Source organism: Myxocyprinus asiaticus, chromosome 11 (genome assembly GCF_019703515.2).
Source record: "Myxocyprinus asiaticus isolate MX2 ecotype Aquarium Trade chromosome 11, UBuf_Myxa_2, whole genome shotgun sequence".
Lineage (NCBI taxonomy): Eukaryota > Metazoa > Chordata > Actinopteri > Cypriniformes > Catostomidae > Myxocyprinus > Myxocyprinus asiaticus.
The window spans coordinates 19,521,397-19,542,861 of NC_059354.1; the positions used below are offsets into that span (position 1 = coordinate 19,521,397).

The 21,465-nt window shown below is 38.4% G+C and overlaps 2 protein-coding genes across 2 annotated transcripts in view; one reads left to right on the plus strand and one right to left on the minus strand.

The window, feature by feature from the left end:
• The window catches only part of fev (FEV transcription factor, ETS family member), a 312,131-nt gene that overhangs the window by 186,805 nt on the left and 103,861 nt on the right, over positions 1-21,465 (plus strand). The window lies entirely within an intron of this gene.
• wnt6b (wingless-type MMTV integration site family, member 6b) overlaps positions 4,833-21,465 on the minus strand; it is a 39,046-nt gene continuing 22,413 nt past the window's right edge. The window contains exons 3-4 of the mRNA XM_051710045.1: positions 9,671-9,975; positions 4,833-7,424 (exon numbers count right to left, since the gene is read on the minus strand). Coding sequence (XP_051566005.1) covers positions 6,963-7,424; positions 9,671-9,975 — 767 coding nt within the window. The 3' untranslated portion in view covers positions 4,833-6,962. The remainder of the gene's footprint in view (positions 7,425-9,670; positions 9,976-21,465) is intronic.

A 21,465-nucleotide genomic window follows, 5' to 3' on the forward strand; every position in this document is an offset into this window, starting at 1 on the left:
TTCAAAAGTCCAGCACAGACTGTACGTCCTCAAACAAATGAAGAGCTAATTTAAGGAATAAAAAAGCAGCTTCTGATCTGCTTGTGTACAGACATCATCCAAAGTGCCCTGATATCATTTATAACTGTCTGGCACTGTAATGCTGATGCTAAAACGAAACAAGTCACTAAGCATAAAAAAATGCCAGATTCAGGCTTCCATTTGTACATTCCCTCTACAATAGAAAAAAAAAAAAAAATGCACCCTGGGACACCAAAATAATCTAATTCCTCTTATCCCTCCACACATCATTTCTTCCAGCTTTTCTCCAGGAATGTGCTACAAATTCTTATCCGCAAAGTCCACCAGCCTTAAGAGGAGTTTCTTCCACACCTCTGCCAGGCTCTTAAAGGAATAGTTTACCCAAAAATGAAAATTCTCTCATCATTTACTCACCCTTATGCCATCACAGATGTGTAAGATTTTCTTTCTTCTGCTGAACTAAAAATAAGATTTTTAGAAGAATTTCTCAGCTCTTTTGGTCCATACAGTGCTACATTTTTGAGCTCCCAAATGCACACGAGTCAGCATAAAAGTAATCCATGAGACTCCAGTTGTTAAATCTATATCTTCAGAAGTGATATGATAGGTGTGTGGGTGAGAAACAGATCACTTTTACATTCTTCTCCTTGTGTTTTTGGTGATTCACATTTCTCATGCATATGGCCCCCTACTGGACAGGGAGAAGAATTTCAAGCAAACATGGACTTAAATATTGATCTGTTTCTCACCCACACTTATTATATCACTTCTGAAAATATGGATTAAAACACTGGAGTTGTGTGGATTACTTTTATGATGCCTCTATGTGCTTTTTGGAGCGTCAAAGTTTTGGCACCCATTCACTGGCATTGTATGGATCTACAGAGCTGAAATATTCTTCTAAAAATCATAATTTGTGTTCTGCAGAAGAAAAAAGTTACAAACATCTGTGATGGCATGAGGGTGAGTAAATGATGAGAGAATTTTTATTTTTGGGTGAACTATTCCTTTAACCCTCACTACTAATCCCATATTATTATCTGAAAGCTGATGCTGATGTGTGCTACCAAACAACAGCATAGCTAAACAACTGCATCCCTTCTGCCCACTAAGATCTGCTGTATGTACTGCACTGATTGGTTTGCTGTCTCACATCACACTTTATCATATTTCTGCATAAATGGCTCTCTGTAATTACTGTGTAAAGAATGTGCTACAGTGCACAATGATTGTTCTTTTTGGTAACACATTCATTAATATTAGTTAATGCATCAGGTTTCATGAACAAACAATGAACACTATATTGTTCACAGCATTTATTAATCTTTGTTAATGTTAGTTAATAAAAATAGAGTTGTTCAGTGTAAGTTTATTTTAGTTCATAGTGTATTAACTAAAGTAAACAAATACAACTTGATTTAAACATGTATTAGAATATGTTGAAATTAACATATACCAAGATTTATAACGGCTGTAAAAGTATTGTTCATTGTTAGTTCATGTTAGCTAATGTTGTTAACTAATTTTAACAAATGGAACCTTATTGTAAAGTGCTACCTACTTTTTTGTACTGTGTGTGGATAGTTGATACGAAAAGAAGTTGGCATCCTATGCTCGGAAATGCTATACTCCAACTAAAACCCTTTTTTAAACAATTTGCTAATTCTTTTATAACTATTATGCATGCAGCTTTCATGACCTCATATTAGACTTCATGGAGCATTACTTTAAAATATGCATTTTTCCCACAACAGTACAATCAAAATGAGCAAGTGATGGTTGAGGAACTTAAAAGAAATGGTAACAGGACTTAATACCCTTTCCTTACCTATTTTCCTTATATATTCATATCAATTTTAACCTAAAATATTGATGCTCATTAAAAAGTCCATTGACACATTATGCATCAGCTACCTATTTTTTATTTTATTTTTTTGTTCCCTTTTCAAGCAATGTACTCTAAACATAGTTGTCATCAACTTGGTTGTGTAGCAATACAGAACTTTGAATCTTGCAAGTACTGATGTTTAGGTAGTCTTCTATCAGAGAGGCTAGACTGCCTTTCCATCTGTGTTGTTCAAAGGCACACAACAGCATAATCTGAAGAGTTAAAGCATGCTGTTGAGACCTCCCTGTTAAAATACTATAGCTCCATCTTGTGTTAAGTGGCAGGAAGTGTGTAGAGAAAGAGCACTTAAGTGAGTGTGAAAGTGTGTTTGTGCATGCAGGAGCTGGCATCATCCTTTGAGACCTTATGCCTGCAAATCACAAACTCATAAACACTTTATTGCAGGCCCGTTTTGGAACGAGCCATTCCGGATCTAACTGAGGATAGAGGCTCAAATTCCATCTGGCAATTCCAGTGTATGTGCACGCAAACAATATTGTTTATTGACACAGACTTGGTACGTTACTCTGGTCTCTTTACGTTATTTAGGGATTACTGAAGTCCGGCCAAAAAGAGACAAAAAAGGGTAACTACAGTATGAGTAAGCGTTCTTTTGGAGATATTATCAGCACTTAAAACCCTGACAGGAGAAGTTAACAATCCACTGAGAGCACTAAAATCTATTTATCCACAAAAAGAAATGGCACAAGTAATTGTGTTATTTACCGAGCTCTACTGCTGCCATTAGGAGATGAGGCTGTTTCAACCCTCCTCGAAACTGTTGAACTTTCATGCCCTGTAGCAGGACGCATAAATATCACTCTTCCATCCCATCATGAACCACACAGACTCACAGAGTAGAGCCTGACGTAGGCTTAGTTGTAATTATACTGATTACCTCCAGATAAAATCTCAAGCAAGGCTTCAGAGCCTTTATTCACAGGTAGACTTTTATGAGTGTGTCTTCCTAAAGTAAGCATCTCTATTTAGATAAAGACTGGTTGTCAGAACAAGAGGGGATGCATGGTAGTATTACGTTACCAGTAACATTTTATTTGCTCAGGCTATCTACCACACACATGCACCCGTGTACACATGCACACACATAAACCATTTGCTGTCTGCACTTTCCTACCAGCATTCCACTATAGGATACTTGTAGTTCACATTAAAGCGATAGTTCACCGAAAAATGAAAATCCTGTTATCTTTTAGGCCTACTCAACCCTAATGTCTACAAACCCAAATTACTTTCTTCCGTGGACCACGAAGGAGATGTTAGGCAGTATGTTAGTCTCAGTCACCTTAATGTCTCCTTTTGGGTGTACTATCCCTTTAAAGGAATGTTCAAGATTCAGTACAAGTACAAGTTGAGCTCAAGTAACAGCATCTCTGGCATAATGCTGATTTCCACAAAATCATTTCGACTCATTTATTTATATAAAAAAATTGCAGTTGCAGAAAGGTACTTACCATAGAAGTAAATGGGCCAGTCTAAAAATTTAAAAATACTTTTTTTTTTTTTTTTTTTTTTTAAATATAGTAACAAGACATAAACATTATACATGTTTATATGATATTAGTGTGATAAAATCGTTTACAGGGATTTAATTTGGTTACAGAATTTATTTGGGTTATGTTGTCATGATGACAAAGTCATGATCACACTGATATAAATCCTCCAACAAAATCTTAAGGGCAAAAACATCGAAGCATAAATTTACTGTCTGAACCCATTACTGGCTGAAATCAGCTCAGATGATCACCACCTGTACACATGCATCTGGAACTCACGGTCTCTTGTCTCCAATGTCTTTACACTGCGTTGTCTGAGTGATTAGAGGATATGAGCGTGTATCCCATCACACTGTGTATCCACCCACAGTGGCAGGCCTTCATTAGTGCCCTGTGTTTTACTATCAGCAGGCAAAGACAAAACAATCCTCTCATCCTGTGCATTCCAGTGTGTATGTGTGTGTGTGTGTGTGTGTGTGTGTGTGTGTGTTAAAGTGCACCTCACCATTCAAACACAGCAGCCATATTAATAGCTCCACTTCTATAAATCTAATGGCTGTCTGTGGTATGACTCTGCTGATGTTGTCCTGCCCTGGGCTGTCTATCGTTGTGTTTCTCATTCTCTCATGCTCCTGGCACATTCCCGCTCTCCATCTTTCCCTCTATCTTCAACACTGCTGGCTCCGCAGCCCAAATTCCTTGAAAAAATGAACTTGTGTCGACTTGCAGAACTCATACTAATACAAAGGGAGTCTTTTCCAACTGCGTAAATAACTTAAAAAACAACACTTTTTTTTCTGCTGAGTGGCAAAATGATACACTTGAAGCTGAGGTGTTAAAGTAATCTTTCAAATTGCCCAATAGAGACAGCGAGAAGCACCATGCTCTGACCCAATGTGAAGTGAGGCAGTTAGAACAACATAAGTCATATGATTTGTTTAAAGTACATGAAAGGAAAGTGTAACAAAAGCTTCATTATACCATCTATATAAATATATAATCCTGATATTACACAACATTTAACCTACAATTCTTTGGAAACCTTTTCCATCAGTCCAAATACAGAACATTAAAATTCGACATAGGTACAAAACATTTTTACATTTTAAAGGGCAAAACTGATTTTGTCAATTAGAGGCATTTCAATGCAATGTTTAATTGATTTGTAACAAATTTCATAATACTTTGTAATAACTACGTTATCTCTTATAACTAGAGAGAGAAAAAAAACAGGAAATCATGATAAACATGGCAGAATAAGACTACTAATGTTTTTTTTTTTTTTTTTTTTTATGTATTTGAGAAAATAAAAATATAATTACTAAGAAAAACAGACAGGATTGTTTTTGTGTATTTTATTCAGTGATGAGCAGCTATGAGTATGGTTTTTAGTTTCATTCTCTAGTTTTTTTTTTTGTATTTTTTTTTTTTTTGTATCTGATTTATCCTCCTTTCGAAGACATTATGATTAAATATGCTAAATATACAATTCTAAAATGATTAATGCAAGACGACTTTATAAACAGTTGTTTTGAAGAGCAGTAGATATTTTTGCATATCATTCCACCACATTTCTCATATATCAGGTTAAGATATGTTTAAAGTGTAGAATAGTCCACAGATAAAGCTGATTACTGTGGTTTCAAGTAATTTTACATTTACTGGACATGCCATCACTTTTTACAATCTCAAGTCCATTACATTTATTATGATACTATTACAAATGCATGTGAAAACTGTATTTGTCTATGGTCAGTGGCTCACAAGATATGAAAACAAGGAGAAAACTCCAGATGATACCTTCATGAAGGTATTAAAAAAAAAAAAAAAAAATGCAATACATTCCAAACAAAGGAAGCGGTGCTTGAGATTAACACTCGATGAAAGTCTTATGGCTGACCCTTTAAGTATCTAGTGGAATTCTGCATTCTTTATGTCTGTTTCTTAACATTGCTGTTTCTGATCTCATTAATGACACACACAGCAGAAATATTATATTTCAAATATGATTAATTTGTTTGACACTAAATATGGTGCTGAAAATTCCAGAATTTGCCCTTTATGAAAATGCAGCGTTTAGATGACCTACAGATACCACTGACAAATCAGAAGGGAGACGTGGACAGCTCTGTGAAGAGTTGTCATTGCCATGGAAACCACATCACAAACAATGGAAATTAATTTATCATACACTCCTGTGATCAATGTCGTTAACCATCAGTTTTGAGAAGGGAACAGTACTAAAAGGCATATGCAAGATCAACAATATGCAAGCACTCTTATTCTTAAAGGGTTAGTTCACCCATAAATAAAAAACTCACCCTCATCTCATTCCAAACACATATGACTTTATTTCTTCCATGGAACAAAACAGGAGATGTTGGGCAGAATGTTTGGGACTGACACATTTACTTTCACTGTATGGATAAAGGTGCAATTAAAGTTAATTGTGACTGAGGCTAACATTCTGCCAAACATCTCCTTTTAAGTTCCACATAAGAATGAAAGTCATGCAGTGTTGGAACAACATAAGGGTGAGTAAATCATGAGAGAATTTGCATTTTTGAAGGAACTATCCCTTAAAAAAACAAAAAAACAAAACAAACCACTAAAAAATGTGTTATACCAGGGAGCAAATAAATGTAACAGAGTGATCAGTACCAGTAAAAGTGCACTAAAAGCCCATAAGATTAAATATTATACACAAAAATGGAATGAAAGGGTTTTAACACGTTGCTTCTCTTGCGTTTGATTTTTACCATTGAAAGAACTGATTTAAAAGTGAAATGACATGCTACTTTTCTGTTCAAAGTTTTCCTGTTCAAAGTGCTTTTAAAAGAAGTTTACAGGGTATTAGTCAATTCACTACAAGTAGTCATGTTAGACATTATAAATAAGATTATTTTCTTTGTGTCCAGGCGATGCCCATTTTACAGAGTGCTGTGCCAAATATCATTTACTTGATGTGCCTCTTACTTTAGACAGTACAGAGCAAGAACAGCCTTTGCCATTGCACTGACATCATGCATCACCATGTTGCTGTGCTTCTGTTTTCTCAAACCATGGCTGCAATGCTGCCCCTGTGTGCACGTAGGTGTTCTCTCAAGACAATAATGTGGAAGTGCTTCCATTCATTGACTCAACAGAGGATATAACCACTTCAATCAAATCAATGGACAAAATATACAGGGCTGATCTAAAAGAAAAGATAGGCTTAAGCCCTCTCCACTCTGCTGATAAGGAATTCTGAATGTCTTGAATTCACAGCTGAAGTACCCCTCCTAAATCTTGAGTATTCATTGAGACTAGTAGTTCTACAGGTATGCTGTAGGGTGCATTATGAGTGAGACACTGCTCTAGTGTTTTCCAAAACCTTAGGGTCTGAAATGTGCATACACATTTTTCAGTACATTCTAGATTGAATCTGGAATGTTCTAGATTCTTTGCAACAGAGCTTGTTTTTAGTGTTCTAGTATGACTTCCAGTGGATTTCGCATTCTGAAGCGCTCTTCTCAATTTCTACATGAAGAAAATTTTGGTTAGTGACACAAACTGAGTTCCTTTCTAACAGAACACTTTTTACACTGGACTATGCAACACCAGTGGAAACGGCAGAGACAGTTTTCCTCCAGGACCACCGTCTCGTCCCGGTGTCCCCGCTCGCAACACAGAAGGTCGCATCCGCTCACATCCAGTGCCGTGCTGTTGCACATTCGACCCCGTGTGCCCAGGGAACCCGTCTTCCTGTTGGGTAGGCAGAAGTCTGGTGACTCGGCCGAATAGATGAGATCCTGCTTGTCCGGTGGTTTGATGTTTTGGCCCACTGGGATGAGAGTCTTACCGTCATTCCCACCCATCACTTTGGATGCCCCGTTGAAGCGCTCAAGCAGGCGGTCACCCACTTCACGGAAGTGAGGCATTTTCTTCCAGCAGGTCCGCAGAGTGCAAGAGCCAGACAGCCCGTGACATTTACATTCAGTTCTCATATAATTCTTCACCGCCTGCAGTTCAAGACACAAAGATACTTCAGTGAGATAAAAGGAGAAGCTATTTAGAAGGAATTTACCCTCATCTCTCCCCTCCCTCTCTCCTTTGTAGCCTCCAGCGACCCTAAAGCCAATCTGAGCGGCTGGAAACATTGATTCTTAAAGTTCTATACCTGTTGAAATTAACATCTTATAAATGCCGCATTAACATTTTTTCTCTCATTAATTCCAAACAAGTCACTGCGAGGCTTTTGAAAAGAGTCCTCTTTTCACGTAATCATTAACTGAAAAACATCGGTATCTGCCAAACATGTATATGTGCCCCCACCTCGTTCTTTAATGCCTATTTACCTGTGACTGACCCCATGCTAACAAGACCTGAGGCTATGAGGCAGTGACCCCTGTAAGATGAAGCACTACTGACACTGCTGAATAGCTGTTGTGAGGATTTGGCCAGTGGCCGGTTTAGACGTGTAATTACTATTGGTGATTGCTTGAAGAAAACCATAAATCAGACTACTGAATTATAAGGCTACCGAATAATATAGTAATACAAATTAAATAAATAAAAAAAATAGACAAGAGCTTTTGCATATGTTTCAAGAGTTTTTCAAAAACAAAAAAAAAAAGTCCAAAAAGTTCTGAATGGCATACTACCACACAACTCTTACTATTACTATTAGTACTCTTACTATTACTCTTACATACTACTATACCATAGCTACTGTATATAAGGTGGAAATAGTAAGAATAGTTTGGTAGTTGAAGTATGCCATTCCAAAATCAGCTTCTGGATCTGTGGTGCAACACTACTATAAAAAATATAGTAACTTTGGCTTCACCAATGATGTGAGTTTGAGGCGGGACTATTTGTTTGTCCCACAAATGATAGGCATGTGAAATGTTCGGGGAAACAGTCATTTATGACTACTAAGCAGTCATTATTAGTGATACTAGTGGCACAGAAATTATACAATTCACCTTTAACTTTTACATTCATTTAGATAGTCATTGAGGGAAAGGTACAATAGGACTCAAAGAGAGCGGTGGTGTTTGCGAACTAGTCTCAACTCAGTTCAGTGTGTCTTCTCCAGCCTTTGCCAAGTATAGTTCCATAACATTTCCAAGTTCTCCAATGCTTGGGCTTTTGAAGTGCGCCATCTGCTCATTTGAGCTTGACTATCTCTGAAAGGTTGTACAGGCAAAACAGCACACGACTGTGCTTGTAACACCTATGCATTGATGCATAGGAACATAAAAAACAATCATCTACTTTAAACCTGCATTCAAACATAAGGGCAACATGTACTGACTGAAGTTGCTGTTAGCAAACTAAAAAAGTAAATAAAAGCTACCTCACTCATCATCACAATGCAAATTTTTGTGTCACAGGTCTATTCTGACGTGGACAGCATTAAAAAAAAATATTGCTAAAAGGAAATAATAAAATTTAAATAAGCATGCATTAAACATGCATTTCAAATTACAAACTATATACTGTAGGCCTATCAGCTTTTCAAATGGAGAAAAAAATACTTCACAGATCTTTCTATTTATATCTGTGCATCCAATAAACTTAACAGTATTTTGGGTGCAAATTCATCTGTCACTTGGTAGAAGCTAGCCATGCCAAAATGGACAGCTTGCCCTCATCCTCAGAAATCACATGCAAAACACAAGGTAAAGAAATTACCCAGACTACATTAAATTCGAGTTTGTTGGGTCACCATGGCCAATGTTAAACCCTGAAAGCAAAACCAACTGATAAGCACAGGATTAGTAAATGTGATTTTTTATTTGTCCAAATAGACCTGTGACCCATTTTTTTATGTATCTTTATTTTCCTTCTCTGTATCAATTCTATGAAAAGCACATTGAATTACCCTTTAATGTGAAATGTGCTAGGCCTATATATCGTCGCTTTCCGATGAAAAACACGTATCTCCACCTTTGGCAATTTTGACTTTTTACCATTGACGGAATGCGCCAAATGACCTCTTCCTACTATTTGAATTGTGCATCGAAATGACCAGTGAAAAGATGTTTAATCAGGCTGTCTGTTTAACAAGTACTGTATCTTGTAAGATTATTTATGAGAAAAAAATTTTTTCCATGCTCTTGAAAAAGTATTTTTTTGGAGATATGTGTTTTTCATCAGACAGCGACGATATACAGTATAAACCTGTCTTGCCTTGCCAACATTATATTAAATTATTGGTATTTCTAGCTATTTTTGACAAAACAAAAGTGAAATAACCTACCAGCCTCCCGGCCTCGTTATTATGAAGGTCTATCAGTGTGCGAATGTCACTCTTGCCCTTTCTTCGTCTGGCATCCATGAACTGCTTGGACTTCTCATAGCCGAACTCCACGTCGTCCCCACAGCCCCCCCACTCCCACTTCACTCCCTCAGTTGGGCCCATACTGCCTAAACGCGGGGGAGGCCCTCGGCTCCGCGTGGCCTCACAGCCGCACTGCAGCAGCTCCCCCATGCTGCAGGCTTGGGTAACTGCATGCGTCACTCCTGCTGCCGTGATGGCATACACAAACGCTGTCTCTCGGATGTCTGTGAACACACACACAAACACTACTAACATCAAAGAGTGAACATCTGATTGTTGACAGCCATGCTGGGTTACATCATACTCTGATAGTCATGTCACTTTAGATATCCTAAAGCTGCATGGACTATTTCCGTAGTGAGGTATACAGCTCATCTACAGTGAGAGCACTACTGAGGCACAACGGGGGGTGGGGGGGGTGGGGGGGTGGTCAGGAATTGTCAGGAAGCATGTCCTCGATAGCTCCTGCTGGTAGATGCTGGGACTACATCATCTGGTGCCAAAAAGCATGTTCCCTAATTAACAGACATTGTGTTGAATTATGTAATTATTGAATTATATTATAGATATTTTATCAGTGGCAGATTGTTTTTGAAGGGCTCCTAAAAGCGTGAAATGGACTTATATATTTACCATGTGATCAGTCACATGACAGCCAGTTCTCGAGGTATATTAGAACTCCTTTGGCACAACAACTAAAGCTGGGTGCACACTACCATTTTTATGGTCCTTTATGATTGTTCCCTGTCAGACAGTAAGATATGATCCTGGTGAGGTCTTGTATCAAAGCCATGGCACACTGTGTGACATTATGTCAGACTGTATGATACACATCAAGATTTTGGTCCCAATCATCCCGATTGGCAGTGCTGACGGGGTGTTTCATCTCGTCGTAGGAGCAGTCACACTGCACAACTGTGACGCAAAATTTCTGACACTGCCAGATCTTCGTTGCAGGCTAAGCTTCAACACAAAGGCAATTAATAAGCCGTCAGTGAACATGTCACACTAAGTGATCAAAGACTGCCAATTTTGCCCTATGACAAGAGAAATCTTTTACCATCTCTGACATTTGTCTCAGATGGCAAAATCATGGCCAAAATCGCAGTGTGAACTTGGCTTAACCATTTTTCTGTAAAATTTCAATGTATTCAGTCATATTTTACACTCTAATATTGGGGTCTTCAACAGGGAAGTGGTACTGCAGGGGGTCTGAAAATTATTCTTTGATCTCAAACTAAAAATATGCATTATACAAAAATACAATTGCAGCTAACTTCAACTAAAGCTACAGTTAAGAAGCTAAAGTTTTGCTAAATGTGTCATTGTCCTTACCACATTAAAATGTATCAAGTATCTACTTCAACAGTAGATTGATGAACATCTATTAATGGCTTTGGAATGAAAGCATCATAACAAAGTATATAAACACATTAATATGGTAACTATATACATGTTATTATTATAGGAAAGGCTTAAAATGCAACTCTCTATTGTGTACAGTATGTAGCAGCTCTGTCTCTCTATTCATAGACCCCTGCTCTAAACCACTAATCCAAGCACTCTTTAATTGTAGCATACATCAACATGGATCTAAGAAGAGAGCAGAGGAGAGGAGAGCAGAGAAGTTGGAAAGGAAAGATGCATTTAACAACTCGTAGTAAGGGAGTTGAAAAGAATGACTTTTATCCGGTGTAAATGCTGGACGCAGTGAGCGTGCAGTCACTCTTCAGCCCAGTGCCAATTCTATATCGCATGACTCAGTGAATGGGATTCATTAAAGCCAGTAAAATGGAATCAGGGCTCTGCAAGAGCAGCACACACAGAAACACACACACACACACACACACACACACACACACACACACACACACACACAGATATTAATCCCAGCTGTCCATTCACATGCCCGCTGTCTTCTTCTTACTGTGAGGCATTGTGTGTTTGTGTGCGTGTCACTGTGTTCCCAGGACTGCGTGTGGGATGTGTTCTGATAAATGTGTGGGCATTTTGTCAGCACCCCACCTGAAAACACCTGTAGGTCTCTAGTGCACAGAACACTGACAATGTATAAACAGAACGCTGTTCACTGGATTATCCAAACATGCAGTGTCCTCTCAGTGTAAAAAGAGAACCAGCCTTCTTGTGGCATATATACATTAGGTGTAGATCCTCAGATTCTGTGGATACTGATAAAAAAAAAATAAACCCTTAACCCCTTCATAACCCCTACATGAAGCTCTCAGCTTACTGTTGGTATATGGGTTGTCAGCCTATTGTGCATTACTAGACAGTGCAGTGTCTGGTTTCTGTTGATGATGCTATAAACTACCTGCATGTGTGTGGCAAGAATCAATGTCACTGTCTGCTCATGTACTGTACGATATTTAATCTTTCTGTCTTAATGCAGGCCGATGTTTCTGAATAATGCAATAAATAACACACTAAGTTTATTTTATTTATTTTTTGAATAACTACATACAGTATGAACAGGTATCATCTGCTATGCCACATCATCATTTACAATGTGTCCTAAGCAGTTGTGACACACAGACCATTTCCAGTGACAAGTAATTTGTCTGTCCACAATAAAAGCAACAATTCTGCAATGTGGCAAAATCACAGCCAATCAGAACATGTTTGATGTTTAAAGGTGAAGTATGTTATTCTGCACAAAAATAATTACTTTTTCAAACATGCAGTGGTGCAACCACCCATTTACAGGGGGACATGCAATATCAATGTTGGCGTCCCGCTGAATTTTTCACTGTCCTGCGCATTCAGGGAAAAAGGGATTCTGCACCCACTTTGTGTGGTGCCACCGGCGTTGCATATAATAGATAAGCCATTTTTTCACCCCTGCAAACAGCTTTCCTGAATCCTCCATTGATCGGACAAAAACATAAACTCTCCCAAAACATACCCCATAGATTGTGTGCATGTTGATATGTCAGGCTGGTCGCAAAGCTCAAAAAACAGAGCAAAGGTTTGATAGCACCACAATGTTAACACTTTTCGGGGAAGTCAACCAACCAATGGATTACTTATAGTTCTTTCTGCAAATTAAGCTGGGATAGGAAAAAATATTTTAACACTGAGAAAACTCCACATTTCACTAACAATATTATATACAGATATGTAGGAATGTCATAAAATATTGATAAATTGATTATTGATAAGTTATTTTCTCAATACGTTTTTGAAGCATCGATATATTAATATTAGCCGACATTTAAATTAGAAGCCTAATTTGTGTGCTTTCCTTTTCACTGTCAGTTGGCTTTCTGTTTAATGTTGTTTGGCGTAATAGCTTTGGGAGCTTAAGGGGGTGATGTAACAGTTACTGAAGCTGGTCGCACAGGTATCACACACAGGATGCGTCGATGTGGTGCAGGGGCAGTCCAAAATTGTTACAAAGGTTTTAGTACTTGAAGAATGAACAAAGTGACGTTGATGAGTGTGCAGGTTAGTCTATGAAACTGGTGTAACTCCACAAATAAAACAATTAGAAATCTGGACTTAATTATTCAATTTCTCTGGATGTAGCCTTGAATAGGGTTCACTGAAGCTGTCAAACCACAAAAAGACACACTTGTAACTGAAAATACATTGTGTAGTTGGCTATATAAAAGATCCAATTACACAATATATCATCAAATGATTGCTAGTAAATAATATATATCCTTTGTGAGGCTGTAGAACATTGTTCTAAATTTAGAATGCGCCATGTCGTCCGCCAGACGCATCTGGTGTGTGACCCCCAGCATTTTCACTAGTGATGGGAAGATCGGATCATTTTACTGACTTTTTTTTTACTGAGATTTTTGAGTCTCGTTCAGCAAAATGAACAAATCTTTATTCAAGTCATTTCGTTCATTTGAGCAGAATTAAATTAAAATGTTACATTTTCAATAGCCAAATCCCCCCAACACGTCTACTTAAGCAAACTTTGATTATAGTCCCATTAAGGAAAAAATGATAATGCAGCCAAGGACAAATTATGAGAAACAGAAAGATTAGTTCACCTCTGGAATCTTCTTGTCCAAGTTGTTTGTTCTTTTGTCATGTGACAGTCGTCATGTGACAAAAGAACGAACGACTCAGACCAGATGACTCAGGAGGTGAACTAATCATTTCTGTTTCCTGCGTGTGTGCATAGCATATACGGCTGTAACGTGACAAAAGAACGAACGACTTGGACAAGAAGACTCGAGAGGTGAACTAATCATTTCTGTTTCCTGTGTGAGCAATGCATAGTGTATACGGCTGCCACGTGATTCGATTCACGGGTCCTTTTGTGGTTCGATTGATTGTTGCTATGTGAATGCGAAGAGGTACCAGTCCGTTTTGCTTTTTGCTATGACATAAGTACTTCGAGGCTTGCCATACTTTTGCTATACTTTAAATTGCACTCACATTTTACTGTCCAAATAAGAGAAGTTTAAGCGAATATAGAAATATCATGATTACCATGACCGTGTCGTTATCTGATTCTGAGCTCTCCAAATGAAACCGGCCGCAGTCAGAGCAGCTTCTGAAGAGCACTTGAAAATGAACTGCTTTGAAGCGCTGTGATGCACGTGCCGTTTGCTGAGGTTCTATTTTAATAGTGAAAGCAAAGCTCTCTGTTTCACTTTAATTTAATGTTTGCGTAATGGCTAATGATTTGGGTTCCTTAAAATATGCAGTGCTAATGACATGCAGGAGGACACGCCCGCGTACTTTATTTCTGTTGAGAAACATACAGTATTTTCAAATAATCATAGAACCTTGTTTCGTTTTCCTTCATGCGAAATAAGGGTTTGTGGGTTTAATTGGAGACCTTAATGTGAAAGCCAAGAATTTAGGACAGAAATATATTACTATTGCATAATATTAATAGAACAGATTAGAATAGAATAGAATTGTCTGGGTCATGGGCGCCTGCAGGATTTATTCTGAGGGTACGCTCAGAAATCTGCCTAATTTAAATTTATATGTACGGGGATCCGGGGGCATGCTCCCCTGGTAATTATTATTTTATTTTTTTTTTTGCAAAAACAACACTAAATCATTAAATTCTGGTGACTTTGAGAGAAGCATTTTTTTGTATTTTCTTGAGTATAAGTACCATTCATGTAACTATTGGCTAAAGCATTTCTTCCAGTAACCATTCAGAACAAACGTATTCTCACGCTATAAAAAGCAAAACACACCACAACGAATAGAGCCGAACGCAGGTGTCTCAAGATGCGTTTTTATCAGTTGAAGAAGTTTTTTTAACTTGACACAGCGTCTAAAAATGCAGCGCTCCTGTGAGAGATGCTAAAAACACAGAGAAGCGTAACACAGTTGTCAAAAGACATCTATCTAGTGAATATTTACATGGAAAATGATTGAAAAACAGCGCGAGCGGATGCAAAAACACGTTCAGTTTGAACACGTTCAGTTTGAACAGCCCCTTGTTCACATGACACAGCACTAGCTGAAGTTTCTCAAAGTTACCTCTCAAAAAGGCAGACTTTTGTTTCAGTTGATTGTTGGTACATTTCCACTGTATCCAGCGCTGTTTGTTCTCTGTATTCGTAAATATCTCGGTACTGTTTTACTGTGTGAGAAACCGCTCCAAATTATTCAGTGAGAGAGCGCTCTAAACGGATTGTACTGAATCACGAATCGATTCAGACCATTTTGCAAACCTGTTTGGCCAATTCACTGAAAAGAACCGACTCAAAAGAATTATTCATTCGCAAACTGGGCAACATTAGTTCTTTTAAACAGCCAACAGAAATACGGGACACACTTCACGATTGATTATATATTCTGAGAGTAAATGTTTCTCAGGTCAGTAGTAGTGCTTATGGTACGCACAGTGTGTACGGCCGTAGAGCTGCAGGTGCCACTGGTCTGGGTTATATTATAAACTGTATAAATGTAAGTTGACCAAAAAGAGGGACATGTTTTAAGTATTTGGGAATATTTTAAAATTAAAAATATTATTTTTCATGTCATTCTATCCCTGTGCAATATTTTAAGTTGTTAAAGCTTTAAATCATAAATCATATAGCCCTATTATGTGATTCCAAGTTATATACATTACTACTTAAACTGAATGTGTATTCAGCACACATACACCTTAAGAAGTGACAATTTATCATCATAATCACAATTATATGTATGCCAAATGACATACAGTAATCGTGACTGCCATGGGGTCTGAGTTCAGAAGGAATTGTGGTATGAACAACAAATGGTCTGAGATCACATCAATGCAAAAAGGACCAAAAATGAAACTGGGTCCTCTTTTAAGTCCACTTACATTGTGAACACCAAAAGCACTGAGGTCATTTGCAGCTGGTTCCCTTTTTTGGTTCACTTTAACTGAACTGGTTTGGTTCATTTTAAACGGACTATATGTGAAACCACCCAAAGTTACCCTGCCGCTCACACTTTACCAAAGTTGTGTTGAGAAATATGTATGAAGAGACAAAAGACTATTGTGCAACGAGTAGCCCTATTTAAATCGTAATTTTTTTTTAAAAAAAGCGATATAGATCGATAATCATCAGGATATTTTTTTTTCTGATGCGTGAAAAAGGCATCAATCCCAAACCTACAGATATGTAATTTAGATTTCACTGTGGGTGGGGCAACCCACCGTGACAAGACAGAAAGAGAAACCAAGTGACAATCCAAAACGTCCAGTCATGGCTGGTTCAGACAAAAATTCAAATGAACATGGAGGAAGTAGGATTTATCACTTGTTGCTTTATTGCATCGCACCTAATTATGACGTTAGAGTTGGATTTCATCAATAAGTGGACCTTTATAAGTGAATATGCAAATTAAGGCAACCTTTTCTAAAACAAGTCAGACCTATCATGATCAGACAATGTTTTGTAAACAGTGACCTTTAACATCATACATCTGAACTAATGCGTCGACAAAATTTGCCCCTTTTACATCCCATTCCAAACTAATCCAATACTTTCGTAATACTGAGGCTGTCCTAACAGACACAGGGTAAAAATTCACTTGATTTCACCTCCCTCTCTTATTTTTTTCCTTCAAGACACAAATTCCAAACAAATTTTGTGCAGCTGTCTATGCCCAGGCCTGCCTGGGAAAGAGAGTGAGAACTTAATGCCAGAAGGGGCTTCTGTAAGAATTAGCAAATATTTTTTAATACTCAATCTTTGAGTCAGTGAAGCATGGGGCTGCAGGATGAAAAGAGATGAGGAGAAGGCAGGGCCCCTCCAGTGGCTCCACCAGCGTTGACGGGCGGGAATAATTTTGATTGATTTATTTTGCCACCATGTGCTGCCTGCATGCAGAGTGGGTTGAGACAATCTTTAATGCTGCACAGATCTTGTTGCATACTTGCGATCCACTTTTATCAACTGAAGGCAACCTCACAAACACACACATGCTCGAGGACAGCATGAGTAATTCTCAAATATGTACAACATAGTTACTCTTGCAAGCACAAGAGATCCATTACGGCAGGGCTGACTGTCCCTTTAAATAATAACACATATTCATGCAGTCCTGCACGCTGTGTACACTGGCCTCTGGCCTGTTTGAACAGTGGGGTTGGAAATAGAACCTTCTGGAACAGGACTTAAGAATGCCACACTACAGTGTGTGTTTTTTTTTTAATTTTTTTTTTTTTTTTTTTTTTTGTGGTGTTAGGCTTGTAGCACATACATTATGGGCGTGAAACAGGATTAAAGGGAGAAAAAAAAATAAGAGAGCTTATTATCTTAATACTTGCAAAAATGGTCTGCCTCCAGGCTTGGAGATGTACTGCATTTTGTTATCTGATAGAAGCTTACCATTTTATCTTTCTCTCTTTTATCCCCTCAAACACACACATACTTACACACTAACAGTGTTCTTCTTTTTTTTTTTCTCCCCAATTTGGAATGCCCAATTCCCAATGCGCTCTAGGTCCTCGTGGTGGTGTAGTGACTCACCTCAGTCTGGGTGGCGGAAGACGAATCTCAGTTGCCTCCGCGTCTGTGACCGTCAATCCGCGCATCTTATCACGTGGCATGTTGAGCATGTTACTGTGGAGACGTAGCGCATGTGGAGGCCCATGCTATTCTCCGTGGCATCCACGCACAACTCACCATGTGCCCCACCGAGAGTGAGAACCACACATTATAGCAACCACGAGGAGGTTACCCCATGTGACTCTACCCTCCCTAGCAACCGGGCCAATTTGGTTGCTTAGGAGACCTGGCTGGAGTCACTCAGCACGCCCTGGATTTGAACTAGCGACTCCAGGGGTGGTAGTCAGTGTCAATACTCACTGAGCTACCCAGGCCCCCACACTAGCTCTGTTCTAAAATGTAGTGAGCGGCCTATGGAGATGTCATACTAAGCAAGCAAATGCTAAGCAAATGCTAGGCAGCTTAAAGGGATATTTCACCCAAAAATTAAATTTATTTAATCTTACTCACCCCTCATTCCATCCCAGATGTGTACGACTTCTTTTCTTCTGCAGAACACGAATTAAGATTTTTAGAAGAATATTTCAGCTCTGTGGGTCCATACAATGCAAGTGAATGGGTGCCAAAATATTGATGTTTCAAAAAGCACATAAAGGCAGCATAAAAGTAATCCATATGACTCCAGTGGTTAAATCCATATCTTCAGAAGTGATATGATAGGTGTGGTGAGAAACAGATAAATGTTTAAGTCCTTTTTATGTTAGAAATTCTTCTCCCTGCCCAGTAGGGGGCGATATGCATGAAGAATGTGAATCACCAAAAACACAAGAAGAAGAATTTGAAAGTGAAAGTTAGTGGAGATTGACTGAGCAGGGAGACAATTTATAGAAAAACAGGACTTAAATATTGATCTGTTTCTCACCCACACCTATAATATCGCTTCTGAAGATGCTGATTTAACCACTGGAGTCTTATGAATTACTTTAAAGCTGACTTTTGTGATTTTTGAAGCTTCAACATTTTGGCACCCATTCACTTGCATTGCATGGACAAAAAGAGCAGAGCAATTATTCTAAAAATCTTCATTTGAGTTCAGCAGATGAAATAAATTCATACACATCTGGGATGGCATAAGGGTGAGAAAATGATTAAAGAATTTTCTTTTTTGGCTGAACTAACCCTTTAATTATGCAGCCTCCTAAGATACCTTGATTTGGTTAAATTCTAAGACAATTTTGCACATATCCTTTGCAGAGATTTCGAAGACAATGCAATACCATAAGCTCATGAAAAAAATAAATCCAAGATGGTGGATGAAGCGAGATAAATGTTGATTATATATATCATGTAAAATAATATAATATCATGTACATTTCATTTAGTATGGAAAGATATCAATAAAAATATAGTTCAGTGTAATTAAAATTGTTTACCCATTGTTTGTGTGGACTATGCATTTTTATGCTTATAAGAGTAATGTGCTGTTAGCCTAGCAACATGCTAGTGTCAAACTATATTGAAGTCCATTGTAAGAGTCGAACCGTGCAAAGTCCTATTTGTGTGGCAAGTAAAGTTGCTGCCTATATAGAGCATTTAGAATTCGAACCATGACGGTTATGGTGCTGCAAGAGGCCAAATCCACACTAATCTGTTTTATTGTCTGAAAACTTTGCTTTCAGTTTCCTATCATCATCTTTTTCCAAATTACACAATACTAGAGAGCATTTTCAATGTCACCATTTTCAGTGGAGGAAAATGCCATTCCAAAGTAGATGAGAGGCGTAAACGTAGCAAAATAAATGTGTTTTTAACCGAAAATGTATTAGTGTGGGCGTAAGTATAGAATGCAGCTGTATGTAGGCAGTAGCCAGTAAGGCCGCTACTATGCTTTGGAAAAGAGCTACTGAGTTCAAATGTGAGGTCACAATCACTACTACCAGAATACTCAAGATACCAAACACATCTGCTGAGCAAATGTGAACAAACAAGGTTAATTCTGACAGTAACTGATGAGGGAACTACTGATTTTCATTACAGAATTTACACTCTGATATATTCATGAAGACCCAACATGTCAGTGATTGATTGGTTATTATGAACTTATTGACACCACTATAATTTGAATTTCAACTTGAGTACCGGTACATGCTTGTAGACATTCCGATACCTGAACCCGAGGAAAAACATCAGTAACCTTTTTACTCCAGACAATGCACGATCACCAAACACTGATCGACACAGACTGAAACAAGAGGTCTTGACAGCAAAAATAATGTGCCACATTCCTTAGGTGACAGGGCAAATTGCACACACACAGCATCCTTATAATTTCAGGGGTTTCTAATTGGAACCAGATATTGTCTCTGAATGGTTTTAAGAACTTCATTACAACCTCAGAGACAACATGTAAGAGCTGCCGGCAGCATTTCCAGCAAATCCTGGCATTTGAAGGCCGCTCCCTTGGGCCAAGAAAACAAGCTTTGGTTTACATGTTTGAATAGGGGAAGAAAATAGCCCCCAGTTATTTAGCAATGAAAGAAATATGTGACATGTTTTGTACAACCCTATTGCACAGTGCAGGAAGTAAACCTGCCTTAGCAGAGTTCTCAGCTCTGACACGTGATCATTACAGCCGGGTCTCATGGTAATTGTGGTAAATGCTTGAAAACAGAAGAACACTTAAGCCTCACATATAGACACACAAGAATTTATGATTAATTTCCATTTTGTGAGGCATTCTCCCATGCTCGGTCTGAGCTGGGCCGATGCAGACAGAGAGGAATCATGTTGCAATCCGTGTGTGAACACGTCCACACTGGAGGCCAAATCATGAACTCAGTCAGCTCCAGACCTGGATATGACAAGCCTACATCTCTCTACATCACTGTGATGAGGGCATACAAAAACTAGATTAAACATATAAAAAACTTGTAAAATTAGGCACAACTTTTTAGTGACCATCTCAATGTCTTACTCTGGTGGCATAGGGCAGAGTATGGGGAGAAAAAATAGTGCCCTCTTCTGGTGCCAACCAATAAAACAATGCTTGATACAGCAAAGCATGGCTACAGTATGTTCAGAAAGGAATACTGGTTTCCTACTTATTGAATTCCTAATTATACCTTGTATACTGCATACAATTTTTATTTTTATTTATTTTTTTATAGTAAGGGAAACAATAGGCATGATAAACATTTCAAACAGTGCTTTGCTACATTGTTATCACATGACCTCACTTTGCTTGTCACATGACCTCATTATGTTGCACTATTATGTGTGTTCAACTTCATGCAGCACTGTGCAGACCAATCAATGCCTGGCTTGATACAATACATGCAGGTTAGAATTTTTCACTGCGCCCAAACATTGATACCTCATTATATAGTATGCCAAAAACAGTGTGCCAATGGAGTATATCAGATTCTTCAGTATTCATAAAACAGTAAGTGAGAAATACCCAGATGTCCTACTATTTCTGGCGAGATTCTGAAGGTCCGATCGACTGGACACTTTACCATCCTATAATCCCCTGGGAACTGAGGCTACGTCACATTTAAATTGTTGGATTTAAAAGAACGATGATGAACCGCCAGTTGGACGGCTCATCTCAATTGTAAGTGATGTATATGTAACCGGTCCTGCTTGATCCACTCCAAACGGGATCCGAACTGGCGTCTCCGGCATGGGAGGTGGGTGCACTAACGAGGAGGCTAAAGGCTATGGACTCTAACGTCAGTCGCTAGTGCGCCTATTGAGGGCAGGGGAGTGAGGTTTACACAC